Source organism: Momordica charantia (genome assembly GCF_013281855.1).
Source record: "Momordica charantia cultivar OHB3-1 chromosome 5 unlocalized genomic scaffold, Mcharantia_2.0 BLBB01000005.1, whole genome shotgun sequence".
Taxonomy (NCBI): domain Eukaryota; kingdom Viridiplantae; phylum Streptophyta; class Magnoliopsida; order Cucurbitales; family Cucurbitaceae; genus Momordica; species Momordica charantia.
The window spans coordinates 6677042-6691536 of NW_028275163.1; the positions used below are offsets into that span (position 1 = coordinate 6677042).

At 32.5% G+C, this 14495-nt stretch overlaps 2 protein-coding genes across 2 annotated transcripts; both read left to right on the forward strand.

Annotated features, from left to right (window-relative positions):
* Positions 1-1553: 1553 nt before the first annotated feature.
* LOC111014619 (disease resistance protein RGA2-like) lies at positions 1554-5049 on the forward strand. Its single transcript, XM_022289412.2, has one exon. The coding sequence runs from the start codon at positions 1668-1670 to the stop codon at positions 4857-4859; it is 3192 nt and encodes a 1063-aa protein (XP_022145104.1). The 5' UTR covers positions 1554-1667; the 3' UTR covers positions 4860-5049.
* Positions 5050-12896: 7847 nt separating this feature from the next.
* LOC111014669 (putative disease resistance protein RGA3) lies at positions 12897-13937 on the forward strand. The gene is made up of 2 exons (XM_022289463.2): positions 12897-13075; positions 13368-13937. The coding sequence occupies exons 1-2, from the start codon at positions 13067-13069 to the stop codon at positions 13935-13937; spliced, it is 579 nt and encodes a 192-aa protein (XP_022145155.2). The 5' UTR covers positions 12897-13066.
* The last annotated feature ends 558 nt before the right edge of the window (positions 13938-14495 follow it).

Genomic DNA, 14495 nt, shown 5'->3' on the forward strand with positions numbered 1-14495 from the left:
TGTTTTTATTTGAAGAATTATTGAAAAGAATATTCTCGTGTGTATAAAGTAAACTATAAAACATATATTTCGTATGAAATTGATAGAATTACAGCTAGAAGAATGTTAGAACAAGTTTATATACGAGATTGATACAATTTGCAAAGTTTATATATAGGTGTAAAATTTGATTTTCCCCCCAAATTTTTATCTCTTTTGTTCCTTCATTCCATTTCTAATTTCATTGCCTCAGAATTCTCACCTTTGATTCGATAATTTATTTAGTAAATCTGATTCTTCATTAGATCGTCAATTTAAAACTTTACCCAAAAGTGTGTTCAACCTGTAGGGAGCTTTTGGAGTTATTTATTTTGTTATTACTACAACATAATAATATTCTAATACTGTAGAAGTAATAATAAAAATTTTAGCCACATAACTTACTTGATTAAGGTTATCTAAAGACCTTGTCGTAAATTTGAATCTTTATTTCTGAATATGAAACTTTTTGGAGCCCGATTGACAATATAATTTAAATCTTATCTATTTTCTTTGTGAAAAAATCAAAGTTTGTTAATTGTTCTATTATATTTTTTGTGGATTATATCATCAATTTATATTTGATGATTAAGAGGAAAGCTTAGCTGGTCAATTAAGGGACTTTTTGGGTTGAAATTTTACTGTTTGGCTCATTAATTTTTAAAATCCTATGATTGTTCAAAAAATGTGTTTAAATGGTTTTTTTTTATTAAAAAAATGTTTTTAGTTTTCTTTTAATGTGTAATAAGTAACTAAAATATTTGTCATACTTGTAAATATAAATAATTTTTTGATGGGACAAATGTGACCAAATATTTGAAAATTTATTTTTTGACTTGTTTAATCATTTTAATTTTATCATTCCATATTTTTAGATATATATCGATGGTAGATCAAATTAGGTATATCAAGTATATATATATTAGGTATATCAAATTAAGCGTATATATATATCATATCATATCAGTGTTATTAATTTCTTCAGTAATCCAACAAATTAGATAGGTAAATGCTATATCAACATTCATATTATATATATAGGCATTTAATAAAAATCTATAAATAACATACCACAATTTTCTAATAGAAAAAAATTGAACACAATAAAAATAAGTAATACATCAAACTAGTTCATATAAAGTATATAAAGTTGGTATATCGAATCAAATATATCGATGACATATCAAATCATGTGTATATATCAAATATATTGTTGTTTGAATTTTGTGTTCATTAAATGTATATTGGATCTTTACTTTGCACTGGTTGGACCTCCCAATTTTGCTATTTTATGCAACTTTTTGCTACTTTTTGCAAATTCGTATTATTTTTTTACTAGTACCTTTTTTGTCTCTCTTTTTCTAAGAGTAATGGCAATCTAATGAGATTTTTTGATTTAATAAATCATATTATATTTTGGTGAAAGTAAAGAACAAAAGCTTTGTAGGCCCTACCATGTGGAGTTTGAAAGTGGTCAATTGCGTCTGCCGATGTCAAATAAAAAAAGAGGAAGCAATTTGGCTTCTTCTATGCACTTCTCTCTCACTCTACAATTTATGTAACAAATCCTCTTCACTTTTTTATCCCTCTTTCTGATAATTTCGAATTCGATTGCAATTCTTCGGGAAAGTTAGAGCAAAGAAATAGAGATGGCTGAATTCCTATGGACTTTCGCTGTGCAGGAAGTGTTGAGGAAGATTGTGAAAGTTGCAGCTCAGCAAATTGGTTTGGCACGGGGCTTGGAGAAGGAGCTTTCCAACTTGACCAAGTGGCTACAAAAGGCCGAAACCATTTTACGCGATATTAATAGAAAAAAATCACACTCTGATTCGGTGAGGCTGTGGGTGGAAGATCTCCAAGATGTTGTTCATGAAGCTGACGATTTGCTGGACGAGCTTGTTTATGAACATCTTCGACGAAAAGTGGAAATCGGAAAAATTAACAAGGTACGTGATTCTTTTTCAACATCTCATAATGTCTTTCTGTTTCGTCTCAAGATGGCTAAGAAAATAAAAGACATTACTCAAATTTTGCATAAACATTACTGTGAGGCAAGTCCTTTGGGACTAGTTGGTCAAGAATCGACAGAAGCAAATCAGATCGTTCTAAGCCAAATTCGAGACACAACCTCGAATCTAAATTTTGAAGTTGTTGGGAGGGAAGATGAAGTTTCAAACATAGTGAAACTTGTTATTGACTCTAGCAATGAACATCATATGTCCATTCTACCCATTGTGGGTATGGGTGGACTCGGAAAAACAACTTTTGCGCAAAAGATCTTCAATCATGACACAATCAAAGGACATTTTGATAACATTATTTGGGTATGCGTATCTGAACCATTTATAATCATAAATATTTTGGAAGGGATCTTTCAAAGTCTCACCAAGACTTCTAGTGGCTTGAACCATAAAGGAGTTTTACTCGAGAAGATCCAAAAAGAGATGCATGGTAAAATGTATTTTCTTGTGCTTGATGATGTTTGGAATGAAGAAAGTGGTTTGTGGGATGACTTAGGTGATTGTTTAAAACAGATTGCTGGAAAATCTGGAAATTGTATTATTGTCACCACAAGGAGTTTAGAGGTTGCAAACATCGTAGGGACAGTTCCCAGTCATCGTTTAAAAAAATTATCAGATGATCAATGTTGGTTTTTGTTTAAGGAAAGTGCAAATGCGAATCGGCTATCAATGAATCCAAAGTTAGAGATTATTCGAGACATGTTAGTTAAAAAAATTGGTGGCGTACCTCTAGTTGCAAAAGTTTTAGGAGGGGCGACAAAGTTTGAAGGAGACTATGAGAGATGGGTGACAAAAGTTGAAAGTGTTGTAAGAAATATTTCAAATGATGACAAAGATTTTGTTTCATCTATTCTGAAATTAAGTGTGGATTGTCTACCGCTACTCTCATTAAAGCAATGTTTTGCTTACTGTTCAAATTTTGCTAAAGATTGTTTGTATGACAAAGAAAACTTAATTCGAATTTGGATAGCACAAGGGTTTATTCAACCACAGGATCAAGAGGGAGATAATGAAATGACGGAGGAGGATATAGGAGAATGGCACTTTAACTTCTTGTTATCTCGCTCCTTATTTCAAGATGTTACAATGGATAAGAGTGAGAGAGGTATTTACTTTATAATGCATGATTTGATACATGATATCGCGTGCGCTATTTCAAATCATCAAAAGTTGTTGCACGAATTAAGTTCTAGTAACCGGAGTAGAAAAAGTGCAAGAAAGTTGCGCACGTTGATTTGCAATAATCAAGTCATTTATAATGAGTTGGTGGATTGTGTTTCTTTGCGTGTTTTAGTACTTCATTGTGAGAAGACTGGTAACTTACTAGAATCAATAGGTAAGTTGAAACATTTGAGATATCTCAGTATTGCAAATGGTAATTACGTGGATGTATTGCCAGAATCTATTGTTATGCTTTACAATCTGCAGACACTAAAGCTTAGACATATGAAAAGTCTTCCAAAGAACTCGAGAAAAATGGTTAGTCTAAGGCATTTAGAATTTGAACTCAAAAGCGATTTCAGGCAAATGCCCTCACACATGAGCGAGTTGATTCATCTTCAAACACTATCACGTTTTGTAGCAGGGTTTGAAAATGGTTGTAAAATCGAAGAACTTGGACCACTGAAAAATCTCAAAGGTAAATTACAACTTTCATGTCTCGAACGAGTGGAAAGTAAAGAGGAATCAATAGTTGCAAAATTGGTTGAAAAGAAGAATTTACAGGAGCTGATCTTTGAGTGGAGTTCACGTTTTGAAGGAAAGAACAGTAGATACAGTGAGTTGGAAGTATTGGAAGGGCTTCAACCACACAAAAATCTTCAATCATTGACTGTTATAGGTTTTGGAGGCCAAGTTTTGGGTGATGCTATCTTTGTTGAAAATTTGACTGTTATACGTCTTTCTAATTGTAAAAATTGTGAGAGGCTTCCAATGCTTGGACGATTACCAAATTTGGTGGAACTTAACATTAATTCTATGGACAGTTTGAGATGCATAGGAAGTGAGTTTTATGGAAATGGCTCCAACAACCAAGGACATTCATTTTCCAAGTTGAGGAAACTTACTTTCATTTGGTGTCGCAATTTAGAACAGTGGAAAGACGCAGCCGTGGTATCAAATAGCTTTGGATCTCTTCAAACTCTCAGTATTTATGGATGTGGAAATTTGGAAAAACTGCCCAATGGGCTAGAAGGTTGCAGTTCCCTTCGTGATTTGACAGTAGCATACTGTCCCAAATTGAGCTTAAATGTACAAAATTGTCAGAACTTGTCAAATTTGAGGATAGATGGATTGAAGAAGTTGCCATTGGGGTTAGGCCACCTCACTAACTTGAAAGAAATGAAATTTGTTGGATGCATGCAAGATTACGACTTTACTCCTTTCGTAAGCCTACAGTCTCTGATCATAAAGCTTGAGTTGAGAGATGAGTGCTCAGGAAATTGCACACAACTTCCTCCACATTTGCAACACCTCACTGCCTTGAAACAATTATCCATTGGAAATTTTGGGGGCATTGAAGTTCCACCAGAATGGCTGAACAACCTTACGTCTTTGGAAATGTTGAGTTTTGAAGGTTGCGAGAATTTGAGACGTCTGCCTTCAACAGAAGCCATACGACGCCTCACAAAATTGGAGCTTCTGAGTGCTATTAAATGTCCACTTCTATATGGCGGATGCAATCTGATACTGGGTGTTCAACTTTTATCTCTTTGCCGTACTCAACCCTCTCCAACGGTGGTCGCTCAACTCCCTTGGGCGGATCAGGACGACGGATTGACCAGAGAAGGCGAAAAGGATGGATCAACTACCCATCTGTGATCAAACAAGAGATACAAATTTGTGTCCATGAATATTTGGCACTTTTCTGAAAAATAATATATCAATTTTAATCTTCAACTTGGATAGTGTAGGTATAAAATTTGGATATCGATTGTAATATTCATTTTAAACTTTGAATTTGTATGGTAATTTTTACCTTCTAATAAGTTTTCATTTGATAATTCTCATATACCTATAATAAATATAAAACATATATATACTTGATATGAAATTGATAATATTCGGACAAGAAAAATGATATTAGAACTAGTTACTGCATGTTTCTTTTTAATTTGAATGTTTTAGTGGACTTATTCGATTTTGCTAGCTTTTCATTATATTAATGAGATTTTTACATTATTTTATTGTAAAATTAATGGAGTAATTAGTAAAAATTGAATAGAGGATAAAAATTGAAACACAACCTATTTAAATTTCTGACCAGTTTAATGAAATTGAAACCTTGAGTATACTTTGATGAAATGGAAAGTTTTTTGGCGAGATTGATACAATTTGCAAAGTTTAAGCTTGAAATTTGATTTTCCCCCTAATTTTTATCTTCTGTACCTTTATTCAATTTCTAATTTTGTTGCCTCAGAATTCCAAAGTTTGATCTGATTTGATTGTATGTATAGTATATCTTATTCTTGAGTAGATCGTCAATTTAAACTTACCAAAAAGTGGGTTCAAACAGTAGGGAGCTTTTTGAGTATTTATTTGTTTTTATTAATGTTCAACTTCGATAGCTCGCAAACTCCCCCACATAGAGATCATTTTGATTAAGCTTCATTTCTATTAATCAGGAAGTATGCAAGGAAATGATTCAATTCCAAAGCTAACGATCGTAGTTCTCGAACGAACAATCAAAAAGATTTTGGAAGTATTCTCACGTTTAGGTATTGCTCCTCCAATGATCGTAGTATCAAGTATTTTTTGTCGAGCTTTAATATGATCAGATTTATAAAGTAAGGCAAAATATGAGCAACATCAAATTCTTCTAGAGCCCAAACCTCTATTTCTCTCACCCGTTGTCCACCTTGCTTGACCCTTCCTCTAAGGGGTGTTGTGTGTAACAAAGTGCATAATTCCACCACGGGAATGTCCGTGTATTTTGTCATCAACTTGATGAATTAGTTTAAAGATATAAGACTTTCTATCCTAGCAGGTTGTTGAAAAGGATTTCTCATTCTTCCATCAAATATTATGTTTTTTCTTGAATACTCCGGGTTCAAATACCCATGCACTTGTTGTTTGGTTACTGGTTTCATATAATTTAGAAAAGACTAGTTTTCTAGGGGCTCCTATTCATATCTCTCATCAAAAGATACTATTCGATAATGTCCTATCTAGCAAACTCCCGTTAACTCGGGTGAGCACTCAAATATCTGTCGTGCATTCATTTGTGAGGGGACTCTAATGGACTGAAAACCATATCAGCATGTCTTCCATTTTGCAAATAAGGCATATATTCTATAGACAAAATTCTGGAAACAATTCTTGAATTTCCATGTCTTCCAGCTACATTGCATACTTTGATTTCACGTTTCTGTAAACTATATATACGAATCATATTTTTGGATTATAACTCGATTTTTCTTTTTGTTGAATTTTGTTCATTAATTTTTATGTTGTGTGATTGTTAAAAATTGTGTTTAAATGGTTTTTCTTTTAATTTGTAATGGATTGCTAAAGTATTTTACATATATTGGTAAATATAGCAACAATTTTTGGGTTTGACTGTCTGGAATTGTTAGAACATAAGTGTACATCCGTTACACATAATAAAATGGAATCAGTATTTCGAGTATCGATTCACGAGACTAATGAAACATTTTTTTTTAATAAAAATAATGTTGATCGGTGATTTGCAATTGATTTTGAGGTAACAAATATCAAGAATGAGGTTGGTTATGGTATTTAAAAACCCAACGAAATAAAGCATCGTAGTTACTTTCGAATTAGCTAAAAATTGAATACTGGAAAATTTTTTTATTTTTCTTGAAAATTATAAAATTTTATAAAATATGGAAATTTTCGTAGACGATCACCATTTTTTCCCGTCAAAATCGCGCCTCCACCATTTCGTGACAGTTTTTCACTGTCATTGAAAATTCGGTTTTCGTGACAGTTTTTCATAAAACTAACAAAATCCGAAAAGTTTAGTTTTTTCCTGTAAAAAAGGCGCCCTTTGATTTGTGACAATTTTTTTCCCTCCAGACTGTTTTACTGTTCACAATTGTCATGAAAGACCATTTTTCTAGTAGTGGACGTATTTAAGTTTTAGAGTCTAGTTTCACGAAATTGAAAGTTTATTGAGAAGATTGATATTGTCGCAACGTCATTGCGACGCGAAGCGACCAACGTCGTCTCCTGAAGGCTCTCTTTCAAGATAAGGGTTTAGAGTCGCCACCAATCATCTACGATGTGTGATTGCTCACCTAGCTAATTAAAAAAAAAACTTGATCTGCGAAAAATAGATTTTTTGTTCGAGAGTCGATTGAGCGTAGGGGAGGTGCACCCTACGACACCCGTTTTAAAAATAGGACATATTTTTGTCTAAAATTATCCTGTAATTTTATTTGGTTCAAAATAAAAATATTTCTGAGTTTTTATTTAAATGTGTCCCACAATCTATTAATTCACACTTCGTAATAAGATATGAATTGATAGGCGTGGGTGACACAAAAACCATTAGAAAAATTTATCACCTCGACAGTATTGGAAAGACTCCAATCTCTATCATTGGAGTTTTCTAAATAATTATTTAAAACTAAATAATAAATAATGATAAGTAAAATAAAGGGCTTTGTTTATACGCACAAGAAGTTAACCAAAATCATAAATTTCAACACTCAAGCCTCTTGTCATTGTAACATCAATAGCATAAAAAAAATATTAATAAAAATAATTAGTTCGAAAATCCAAGACTTGAATACTCCACAATATTTAAAGATTACAACTAGTAATAGACCATTCAAAGATCAAAACTTCAAACATCCATGATCACAACTTAGATCTAAACATTATAATCTTAAGTATCAGACAACCACATGATTTCTAAACAACGATCATAAAACTCAAATCGAATTCCCAACATAAATATCCAGATACCAACATAATTTCAAGGTATAAACCAAATACCTAAATTATTAGAAAGCTTAAACTAGTTTTTTTTAGAGGAGGAAAAAAAAAGAAAAAAAAATCTACAAAATCTAATCCTTGAAATGATGCATTAACTCTGAAATATTTAAAAAAAATGCAGAATTCGACAAAATATTTTATCACAGAGGAGTACGATTTTAATAAATAATTGTGTCACCAACCTAACTATTTGGTACCAGGAGCGGATGCACATTGGGACAGGGGCACGTGCCCCCAGATTTAAAATATATATCTTTTGAAGTACACTATGTACTAATGAATTGACGATAAAGGAGGATCTCATCTTGTTTAGATGGAATATTGTCACTCTTCACAAATCACAAGGGGGTCTTGCATTACAAGCATTGGCATCACAAACGAGGCTCTAGTTATAAAGTGGTTGTGGCACTTTTTCAATAAAAATAACAGTCCATGGGTTTCTTTGATGTACAACATCTTCGAGAGATTCTTCCCACCACATGCAAATTCAGTAGCTCAAAAGCTCCTTGGTTTCATATTATTAAAATGACGAACATCTTTCACAGAACGACAACGTGGGAAATTGGCAATGGCAGAGATATGTATTTCTGGTATCATAATTAGACCGGTAACGGACCCCTGTACCTAGCTAAACCCAGATTTTATGCTCTCACAGACAAAAAAAAAAAAAAAAAACAAAAAACAAAAAAAAACAACTCTGTTTTTGAAGCTTGGCAATTTGGCTGTTCGAATTTCCTCCCTTGCCGTCCTATGCTTGACAGGGAGCTAAACAATTGGGCCATTTTTACATCCTCTTTCAAACAGCCCTCTGATTCTAAAGGCCTTGATAAAATCATTTAGGGAGCTATTTCTAATGGAGCATTTTCGGTACAGGATATGAAATCCCTCCTATCAGGACCGTCACAAACTGATCAATCATTTTTCTTTGACAATTTTTGGAGCCTTCTCATTTCGAAAAAATACAAATTCTTTCTTTGGTGCCTTCTCCACAGAAGTCTCAATACAACAGATAAGATACAAGCTCAGTTTCCATCAATGGTAAGCTTTCCAAATTGGTGTGTTTCATGCTATCAAAATGGCGAATCCTTAGATCACTTATTTCTTCATTGTTCATTCACAACTGCTCTTTGGCCGCACATCCTAAATATTTTTCAGATACAAATTACTTTCCCAGAACTATTGAGACAATTTTATTATCGAGCTTTTGTCAAAGCCTCTCAAAAGCCAGCGCAAGATCCTTTGGAGTAACGCCATTGGATCTCTTATGTGAAACATATGGTTGGAACGAAACAACCGCATTTTATCGGAGATTATTAAATCTAAGGCTTCGCTTTGGGAGGACATCAATATAAATGCCTCATCTTGGTCCTCCGAATCAAAAACTATGTACTAATGAATCATGTATGTTGGGTGGTTTTCTACCACACCAGGAGTAATATAAACAATTTACTATTAAATAACTATGTGAAAACTTACGAATAAGTTAAAAAAAAAAACCTTCGTTGCTATTTTTGTCTGAATCTATCAATTTTTCATTAATTTTTTTTAATTTATTTGACAAATGAAAATATTATTTTCAATAATTTTTCAAGTGAAAATCTATCGAATGATAAATGTTGCTGTAAGGTGAAAATTGATACATATTGCTAAGTTAAAGTTGAATAATTTTTCATTATATTTATTTGCATTTGTGAACCTAACCTGAAATTCTGGATACGCAACTGTTTGGCACCATAATCAAAATATTTATCACAATAATAACTAATTGCAGTTAAAATAATTTAAAAAAAAAAAAGATCTACAAAGTCTAAATGTATATCAACTTCACGGAATATTAATTCTACAACTTAAAATAATAAGACTATAAACGTATAATCCTACAAATTCGTTAATATTTTATAATTGGAAAAATCCTAAAATATCCCATCATGACATTTTGTTAAATACTTGTTAAATCTTCCCAAAATCTTCCCATGCAGAATTATAAAATATTAATTCAAATCTGTGTATCATAAAAACTTAAAATGGAGAACTTTTAAATACCTACAAAATTAAGATAAAAAAACTAACCAACACTATTGAAAATCATGAATTGTATGCACATTCACGAAATAACAACATACCAAATAAATATAAATAAATATTAAAGATCACGTTTTCTTCACATTTGCTCACCTGAGCGTTTACTGGTCAGAGTGTTGTTTAGCTGTAAAGTTTGAAATTGGATTGAAGCTGGTTTGTCAAAGGATCTGCACCGCCGGAATTCAGATCGTCGCGTAGAAGGAAAGGTCGTCGCAGGTTATCTCGAGTTGAATCCTATCATCGTTGGTATGGTGAGTCGTCGTCGTCAGAGTGGGTATCGTCGGAGTTTGAGAGAATGCTGTTAGATTATTCTACTCTTCTCTTCTCCTCTCTTATGTCTCTCTCTGTGTTGTTTATCTCCCCTATGTGTCTCCTCTCTTAAATAGTCAGATTTGCAACGATAACAAAACTTAAAAAGTGGGGAAAGATGAAGGATAAAAGGCCACGTAACAAGGAGAAAACTAAAAAAAATCAAATATTAGTTTTAGTAAAAAAAAAATATTCTTTTTAAATTAAAACAAATACTTTTATTTAACAAAATTGATCCTTATTTTAAGACCAAATCCTTTTTAATTTTTAAATCAAATTCTTTTAAAACAGAAATCTGTTTTTAAAATTTAATTTAATTAAAATCTTACTTTCTTTAACAAAAACAATTACATTAAAACTTTATGTTATTTTAACCAAACAATTAAATAACACCTACTAAAATAAATAATAATAATTTTTTTTAATAAAAGAAACCCAACCAAATATGATGTCTACACATACAATTTGCAAAATTTATAGGTGTAAAGTTTGACTTCCCCCCAAATTTTTATCTTTTGTTCCTTCATTCCATTTCTAATTTCATTGCCTCAGAATTCTCAACTTTGATTCGATATGATTTGTTTAGTAAATCTGACCCTTTCTTCAATTTAAAACTTTACCAAAGAGTGGGTTCAACCTTAGAAGTTTTGGAGTTATTTATTTTGCTATTAATATACAACTCAGTAATGCTCTAATATTATAGAAGTAATAATTAAAATTTTAGCAACCCAACTTACTTGATTAAAGTACCTATCTAAAGACCTTGCGGTAAGTTTGAATCTTAACTTCTACATGATGTTCAGTTCTGAATATGAAACTTTTTGGAGGCTGATTGACAATATAATTGAAATCTTATCTATTTTGTTTTGTGAAAAATTAAAGTCGGTAAAATTATTTTGTTATATTTTTTTGTGGATTATATTGATGATTAAGAGGAAAGCTTAGCTGGTCAATTAAGGGACTTTTTGGGTTGAAATTTTACTGTTTGGCTCATTAATTTTTAAAATCCTATGATTGTTCAAAAAATGTGTTTAAATGGTTTTTAGTGTATTAAAAACAAATGTTTTTACCTTCCAAAAAAAAAAGAAACAAATGTTTTTAGTTTTTTTTTTATTTTGTAATAAGTAACAAAAATATGTGCCAAATATAAAATAATTTTTTTTTATTGGAAAAATGTGACCAAATATATTAAAATTTTGAACAATTAATACAAAAATATAAAAATAAGGAGAGAGTAACAAATACAGTAAACAATATCAACTAAATAAATACAAATAGTGTGAACAAATAAGGTATATATTTTGTGAACAATTAAGACAACAATATAAATCACTCTACCTGAAATAAAAAAAGTACATAAACTATAGAAATTCAATATATAAGCCTCCCTCTCATTTCCAGTTGCAACCCACTGCGTTGCTCACTGTTGTTCCCTCGATCCTCTCCCGTCAACTCGACTCTGATAGATTCCCTCTCTGATCGTCTCCCTCAATGTGATGTCTCCTTATAATTGGCGAATTCTATATCCATATATATCTAAATTTATAATAATAGTGGTTAGGAAAAAAAAAGCTAAAATCAAGGGGAGGTAAAATATAGGCGACATAATGAAAGTTAGGATATTTTGATTTTTAAACTAATAACTAAAAATAGAAGAGTAAAAGTGTCAAATATGAAACTTGAACAGGTAGAATAATACAAATGGACATTTTTTATTATTGTACCATTTTTTAATATGCTTTCATAGATAGGACACCTACCTAAATCCTCAAAACAAAAGGTTTGTTAGGCCCCACCATGTGGAGTTTGAAAGTGGTCAATTGCGTCTGCCGATGTCAAATAAAAAAATAATTAAAAAAAAAAAGAAGAGAAAGCAATTTGGCTTCTTCTATGCACCTTCCCTCACTCCACAATTTAGCTTACAAATCCTCTTCACTTTTTGATCCCTCTCTCTGATAATTTCGATGGCAATTCTTTAGGAAAGTTAGAGCAAAGAAATAGAGATGGCTTATTTCCTATGGACTTTTGGCTTAATTCCTATAGACTTTTGGTGTGCATGAAGTGTTTGAGGAAGATTGTGAAAGTTGCAGTTCATGTTAGAAAATTAAACATGTATTATTCTAGATACATAATGCATATACATTTCTCAGTACATGATATATTTACATGAACTAGTATATTCATGTATTTATATAAGTTAATTGTGTGTTCATGTATGTATAGATTCAAATGATGGAGTTTATGGATCTAAATCTTTTCGTGGAGTCCTATAAATAGGATGGTCATTTGTTGTATTTCAAACAAGTGTGTGGAGAAGAAAAACAAGAGAGTTTGAGAGAGTTTGTGAACCAAGTGTGTATTTTGTGAGAAATTTTCAATACAAGTAAAATTGTTTATTCTCAAACGAGTCTTGTTGATTCTAAATTAGCAAGTGTCCATCACACGCTTCCAACAGTTCAGCAAATTGGTTTGGCATGGAGCTTGGAGAAAGAGCTTTCCAAGTTGACCAAGTGGCTACAAAAGGCCGAAACCATTTTACGCGATATTAGTAGAAAAAAATCGCACTCTGATTCCAGCTGTGGGTGGAAGATCCCCAAGATGTTGTTCATGAAGCTGATGATTTGCTGGACGAGCTTGTTTATGAAAATCTTCGATGCAAGGTGGAAATCGGAAAAATGAACAAGGTACGCGATTCTATTTCAAGATCCTATAATCTCATTTCGTTTCGCCTCAAGATGCCTAAGAAAATGAAAGACATTACTCAAACTTTGCATAAACATTACTGTGAGGCAAGTCCTTTGGGACTAGTTGGTCAAGAATCGACAGAAGCAAATCAGATCGTTCTAAGCCAAATTTGAGAGACAACCTCGAATCTTAATTTTGAAGTTGTGGGGAGGGAAATTGAAGTTTCAAACATAGTGAAACTTGTTATTAACTCTAGCAATGAACATCATATGTCCATTCTACCCATTGTAGGTATTGGGTGGACTTGGAAAAACAACTTTGACGCAGATGATCTTCAATCATGAGGCAATTAAAGGACATTTTGATAACACTATTTGGGTATGCGTATCTAAACCATTTATAATCATAAATATTTTGGAAGGGATCTTTCAAAGTCTCACCAAGACTTCTAGTGGCTTGAACCATAAAGGAGTTTTACTCGAGAAGATCCAAAAAGAGATGCATGGTAAAATGTATTTTCTTGTGCTTGATGATGTTTGGAATGAAGAAAGTGGTTTGTGGGATGACTTAGGTGATTGTTTAAAACAGATTGCTGGAAAATCTGGAAATTGTATTATTGTCACCACAAGGAGTTTAGAGGTTGCAAACATCGTAGGGACAGTTCCCAGTCATCGTTTAAAAAAATTATCAGATGATCAATGTTGGTTTTTGTTTAAGGAAAGTGCAAATGCGAATCGGCTATCAATGAATCCAAAGTTAGAGATTATTCGAGACATGTTAGTTAAAAAAATTGGTGGCGTACCTCTAGTTGCAAAAGTTTTAGGAGGGGCGACAAAGTTAAAAAAATTAGTGGTTAAATAGGGTTTTTACCCCTAGTTTTTTTTAGCACAATAATTTAGGGATATGAGGATCGAACTTCCAACCTCGAGAGAAAAAGTACATGCCAATTGCACTTGATAGCATTCGATTCGAACTATATTTTATAATAAATATAATGAAATTAATTTTTATTTTCCATTTCTTTATCATAAATTTACACGCATAAATGTTATTTTGTAGAAATAAGGTACCAAGAAGAATCAGGACATCAAATTGATCAAATAGAATGAAAAGTTGTAGCATGAGCAAGTTGAGAAAGCCCCACAACATAAGTTACGGCTAGAAAACCCGAGGGGGTAGCATAGCGTCTCAAAGCTCAAATGATGAAGCCCAGCAGATGGCCGGCAACGTTAGCATTGAGACGCTACATCAGAGCGTCTCAACGCTACGATGAAAGGCGAAACAATTGATGCTTCACGTCGTAGTATCTCAACGCTCCCTATAGTGTCTCGATGCTACGACCCAGATTCGGTTTCTGCCAGTATTTAGGGCACAGTGTTGAGACACGGTCGTGCAAATTTCTATAAATTTGAACCCTCG

Excerpts from the sequence above, each read along its gene's own strand:
- LOC111014619 (XM_022289412.2), top strand. The coding sequence starts at position 1,668 with ATGGCTGAATTCCTATGGACTTTCGCTGTGCAGGAAGTGTTGAGGAAG.